At 41.3% G+C, this 4,981-nt stretch overlaps 1 protein-coding gene across 1 annotated transcript in view; it reads right to left on the bottom strand.

The window, feature by feature from the left end:
* The window catches only part of LOC105503697 (dual specificity tyrosine-phosphorylation-regulated kinase 4-like), a 6,764-nt gene extending 3,424 nt beyond the window's left edge, over positions 1-3,340 (bottom strand). The window contains exons 1-3 of the mRNA XM_011930700.1: positions 3,191-3,340; positions 918-978; positions 187-268 (exon numbers count right to left, since the gene is read on the bottom strand). Coding sequence (XP_011786090.1) covers positions 187-268; positions 918-978; positions 3,191-3,298 — 251 coding nt within the window. The 5' untranslated portion in view covers positions 3,299-3,340. The remainder of the gene's footprint in view (positions 1-186; positions 269-917; positions 979-3,190) is intronic.
* Between the last annotated feature and the right edge of the window lie 1,641 nt (positions 3,341-4,981).

Here is a 4,981-nt window from a genome sequence, read left to right as displayed (position 1 = left end):
GACCTGATAACAATGGCTGGTGAGAAATGTCACTCCAGGTAGCATGGAGTCCCTGTCTGTGGAGTTCCCTTTTCCTTCTATTTGGCTTTGCTCCACTTTGCTGACCTTCAGGCCACTCTGGCTGTTTCTATCTGGGACTCTGAGCTTCCTGTGGTTCTTTAAAGGGATTTTAAGTCTGGGACTTGCTGCATCTTTTTGGTGATGTGCATTGAAAGCCCTGCCTCAGTTGATGCCTTGTTGACCCATCCTTCCATGTTGTATAGGATCACTTAAATAGAAAGGCAGAGGATCATAAAAATCCAGAATTCTGGGAATTATGAGGAGAGGGGCAGCCAGGACTGTGGACGAAGTTTACTCCCAACAATCAGACAGATGACACACACATGACTACCAGCCACAACGCATCAGAGGAAAACTAAGTCCTTGCTTAACCGTTGCAATGAACCTGGCACAGTAAGGTCTGGAGGATAAGAAGAATTCTAGCAGGGGAAACAATACTGCAGCGATGGAATTTTCCACTATTCTGGAAATGAGGCTTCTGCTCTTTGATTTCCCTGCACAGTGCATAGTGTGAGAGGGCAAGTTGCTTGGGAGAGTGGGGAGAACTTCCAGGAGAGGATACAGTTACAATATTTTGAGGTTGCAATATTCACTGATAGCTCTTCTGAGCAGGGACCTGGCCATTCTCCTCCTCCTGAACACTGTTACTGTCAAGACCCCGTTCCCACTGTGACTCCCCCATCCCATCTCCATCATGCTATCTGGTTCCCCTGCTCATTCTCTTTTACTTCTCTGAAAGAAGCCCTTAATCACAGCCCTTCGGTATGTGGCCAGGGGAAAGAATGAAATGGGCCTTAAGGTGTGGTAGGTGTCTTCAAGGCCTGTGATACCTCATTAGACACACTAGACACACTTACCAAAGAATGTCTGTCTCCTGGAGGCCGTCTGAATGAAGCCGGCTGGCGGCAGACCCAGCACCTTAATAAGGATAATTCAATTGGTTCACTCTTTGTGGGATCCCAGATTCAAAGGCTGAGGGGTGGGGCGTACTTTGGCCAAGCTTTGCCTTCTACAGATAAAGATCCAAAGCATTAAGTAATAACATCAGGTCAGTAGCAGAGCAAACCCAGAGCCTGAGCCTTTTCACTCCTAATCCAGGGCTGGTTTCATATCCTAAGAATCAACACTGGCCATGTTATTCTACACGAACATCAGCACCAACTAGGGGTGAGCCACCACTCTTGATAGCAGCCAGATGTCATTGTCAAAGTAAATAAACTAGTATCCATGCTGCCATGTCGGAATTAAAGAATGATATATCCCACCATGGAGCACTGGAAAGGGAGAAGAAAAGAACATGAAAATCACCAGATGAGCATCAGACAATTACAAGACAAAATACCTTCTTGAAAAGAAAAGTGTAGCACCTACTTGTTCATCTTTTCCTACTGCAACTTGGAGGGGCACACAGAGATAAGGAAATTACAGTGTGGGTCACCTGCCCTTGCTGCTCGGTTCCCAGTCATAATCCATGCATTATCCTGCTCTTCTGTTCCTCAGACCCTTTGACACTGAGGTCAAGAGGAAGCTGAGTCAGTTCTGGGGCTGTAAGAAAGTTGAAACATAGGCCCCGTTCTCTTTGGTAATGGGAGCAGGAGTGGCCTGGGAATGCTTTATAAAATCATTCATTATCAACCTTAGAAGCCATCTACTCTGCTCCCCTCATTTTACAGTCCAGAGCCGGGAAATGACTAGGCAAAAAGACAGAGCCAGGACTAAGACCCCAGGTTTAATGACTCGCAGGCCAGTTTTCATTCCACCGCAGCTATTTTTACCTAAGTTATTTTAATATTTTATTATTAGTTTCGATCATGAAATGAAATTATCTATGTTTAGTCATTCTCAAGGCTATGTGTGTTTCTCTATCTGTAACTTTGAGACAATCTGGAAAACAGAAATTTGGCAAAGAGATAGATAGATAGATAGATAGCAGATAAATAGACAGACAGATAGCCAGCCAGCTAGCTTGGTGTTTGCACACAAAATATCTTTGTTCACTGAGAAAATCCTAAAATGTAAAATTTAAAATTTTTAAGGTTATTTTTCTATTTTGTCTAATTTAGTTCCATAACAAGATGACTTTCAAGTGAAAGCATAATAGATATAATTAATAATCATACAATGAGTCTTGGTAAAGCCTTGCTATAGGGAGATAGTTTTCCCAGAAAACTATCATTTCCCACAATGAATGACTAATGCCTGAACAATACACATATTTTGAAGTCAAATAATTTCCAATTCTTGTTTTCAACATTTTAATCGGGGTGTCAGCTGACAGGTTGGTAAACATAATTTTAGATGACAGATCACCATTTGAGTCTTACATAGAACTCAAAACGAGTCACCGAATTAGACGACATTAATTAGAACAGGTTTCCTCACTGGGTTCACATCTACACCACCAAGCAATTGGAATCACATTGATCCTGAGCCTGGACATTCTAGCAAGGCGCATTATTCACCTATGGGTATGGGCATTAACTGGAAAAAGAAAACCCAGCTCTATTCATTTTTCTAAGAGGTGTACACCCAATTAGATTTCACATTTTATTTTCAATAATTATCAAAATTTGCACACCAGATATATTTTAATGGTAACTTACCAAAAAGAAATTTTTACACATGAAGCTTATGGTATCAGGAAACGTTTAAAGCTATAATGATTGACAGAAGTTTCTAAACATAAACATATATTAAATTAGAATAAAATTCCGTGGAGGAAGTAGAAGAAAGAGTAGAAACAAAAAGCAAAAAAGAACAAAGTAAAAGAAATGCACAACTCTTGAGAACTTGTTCACATACTTTCAGATAGATTTTAATGGGTGTCATGTCAGTCTGGTTTTGCATTCTTTTGGATATTTTTGAAAGAGTGGTGTAACAGCTTTATTTTAAAACGTCACTATTTACAATATGATGGAAATGACATCCTCTGCGACTATTTAAAGTTATGATAAAAATGTTAGATGTCGACTTGACAAGGACAAGGGGGTACACAATTTAAAACTACTTTTAGGAAATACCCACAACACAAAGTACGCAGGCCATGGCCCCGGGAGAGTCTGATGCAGCCCAGTGTCTGAGGGCCAAGCCCACGGTCTCCGCGGGAGCCGACCGCCAGCCCTCCCCGTACCTCCATGATGCAGGCCAGCTGCTCCACCTCATTCTCCCCGGGGAACAGCGGGTAGCCCGTGTACAGCTCTGCCATGATGCAGCCCAGGCTCCACATGTCAATGGCCATGTCGTACGGGTGGCCCAGGATCACTTCTGGGGATCGGTAGAACCGGCTTTGGATGTACGTGTATACTGCGGAGGCAAAGTGAGAAAAACCTCGTGGGAAAAGCTTCCTGCTCTCCGGAACGCTCTCCCCCAGGGCACCTTTTCAGTTCGACTGCGCCCCCGCTGGCGGGGAAAGGGAAGTCCAGCTGGCCAGCACTCAGAACTCTCATTATACCTAACAGCATCAAATCCCACAGCAATCTGCTTCTAAAGGAGGTGTTATTGTCCCTGCTTTATTGATAACGAATCCTAACGTAGGCATTGTTGTAGGAAAGTGAATTTCAGTCAGCCAAGTTTATGACAAACAAACAAAACATAAGACTAAGTTTTCAAACTGTCAGATTAATTTGGGGTAGACAGCTTCTGAGTCTTGTGACTTGGCAAGGGAAGAGGCATATCAAGTTAGAAAGGGAGCATGCAAAGTGTATATTCAATATAGTGTGTGCACTTGTAGTATAGAAAGAAAAATCTCAACAGATGAGGATGAACAGACTGAAGTCGAAGAAATGGAACACGGTAGTTAATTCCACATACCTGGGGTTGCTGGTTACCTGGGGAGGAGCAGGGATTCTGTAACCACTTTTCTGTTGTTTAAACTGGTTATTGTCAGAACATAATTCTGTGATTTAAAACAAAATAGAGATTTAATAAAAATAATGTTTATATACTGCCTGCTTCCCAAATGTATTTGTGGTACTTTGCAAAGTACATATGCACAGAGTATTTTAGAACACGGATTTAGTTGTATTTACTACATTATGTTTAGTATGTGCCAGGCACGATTCCAAGTACTTTTATAGATAAGCCCTTTCAACTCTTACATTAATTCTGTGAAGCAAGTAGTATTATTGCCTCCAATTTAAAGAAGAGAAAACTGAGGAATACAGAGGTTACAATGTCAAGGTTACTCAGCTATAAGTGACAGAGCTGGGATTTGAGAGTAGGCAGTCCAGTTCTAGTATCAATACTAGATACTGCCTCCCAGTTAAAATAAAGATAAAAAAAGAAGTCAGAAAATATGCAAAGGGGGAAATGACTGCTAGAAATCAAGGATAAAATAATTACAAATTCAGTTCTGAGCATCTTGGCAGCCAAGATAAATGACAACTGATAAGTTAAATTGAAAAACCCTCGGATTTCATCAGAGAAGCTTAGCAGTAATGCTCCACTGTCATGTTTCTTGGCCTCATCCTATGTTCATTAACACAATTTGCTAATATTTGATTGTGGGACTAACATAGATGCTAACATACTTTCCTTATTCATATCAACAGATCCTGACTGTCATCAGCAACCTGCTAACTCCTGTATAACAGTGCCAATTATATAATTTAAAATCTCTGAAGTTAAACACTGCCTCATGTTCTCAGTTCTAGTTTCAAGGTTGCATGGTGTAATTAAAAGAACACTGATTTTTCTTTTTTTTTCAGTGATGGGGTCTTACTATATTGCCCAAGCTTGTCTCAAATTCCTGGGCTCAAGACCTCCTCTCACCTTGGCCCCCAAAAGTGCTGGAATTACAGGCATGAGTCACTGTGCCTGGCTGAAAGAACAGCAATTTTTAACACCTAGAATACTAGATCCCATTCCCAGTTTTATCAGTCATTAGTTGTGACCTGGACAAGCTTCTACACCTGTCTTAACA

Source organism: Colobus angolensis, unplaced genomic scaffold, assembly GCF_000951035.1.
Source record: "Colobus angolensis palliatus isolate OR3802 unplaced genomic scaffold, Cang.pa_1.0 Scaffold879, whole genome shotgun sequence".
NCBI lineage: Eukaryota > Metazoa > Chordata > Mammalia > Primates > Cercopithecidae > Colobus > Colobus angolensis.
The sequence above is the reverse complement of the archived record's forward strand: the minus strand, read 5'-3'. Positions and strand labels throughout refer to the sequence as shown.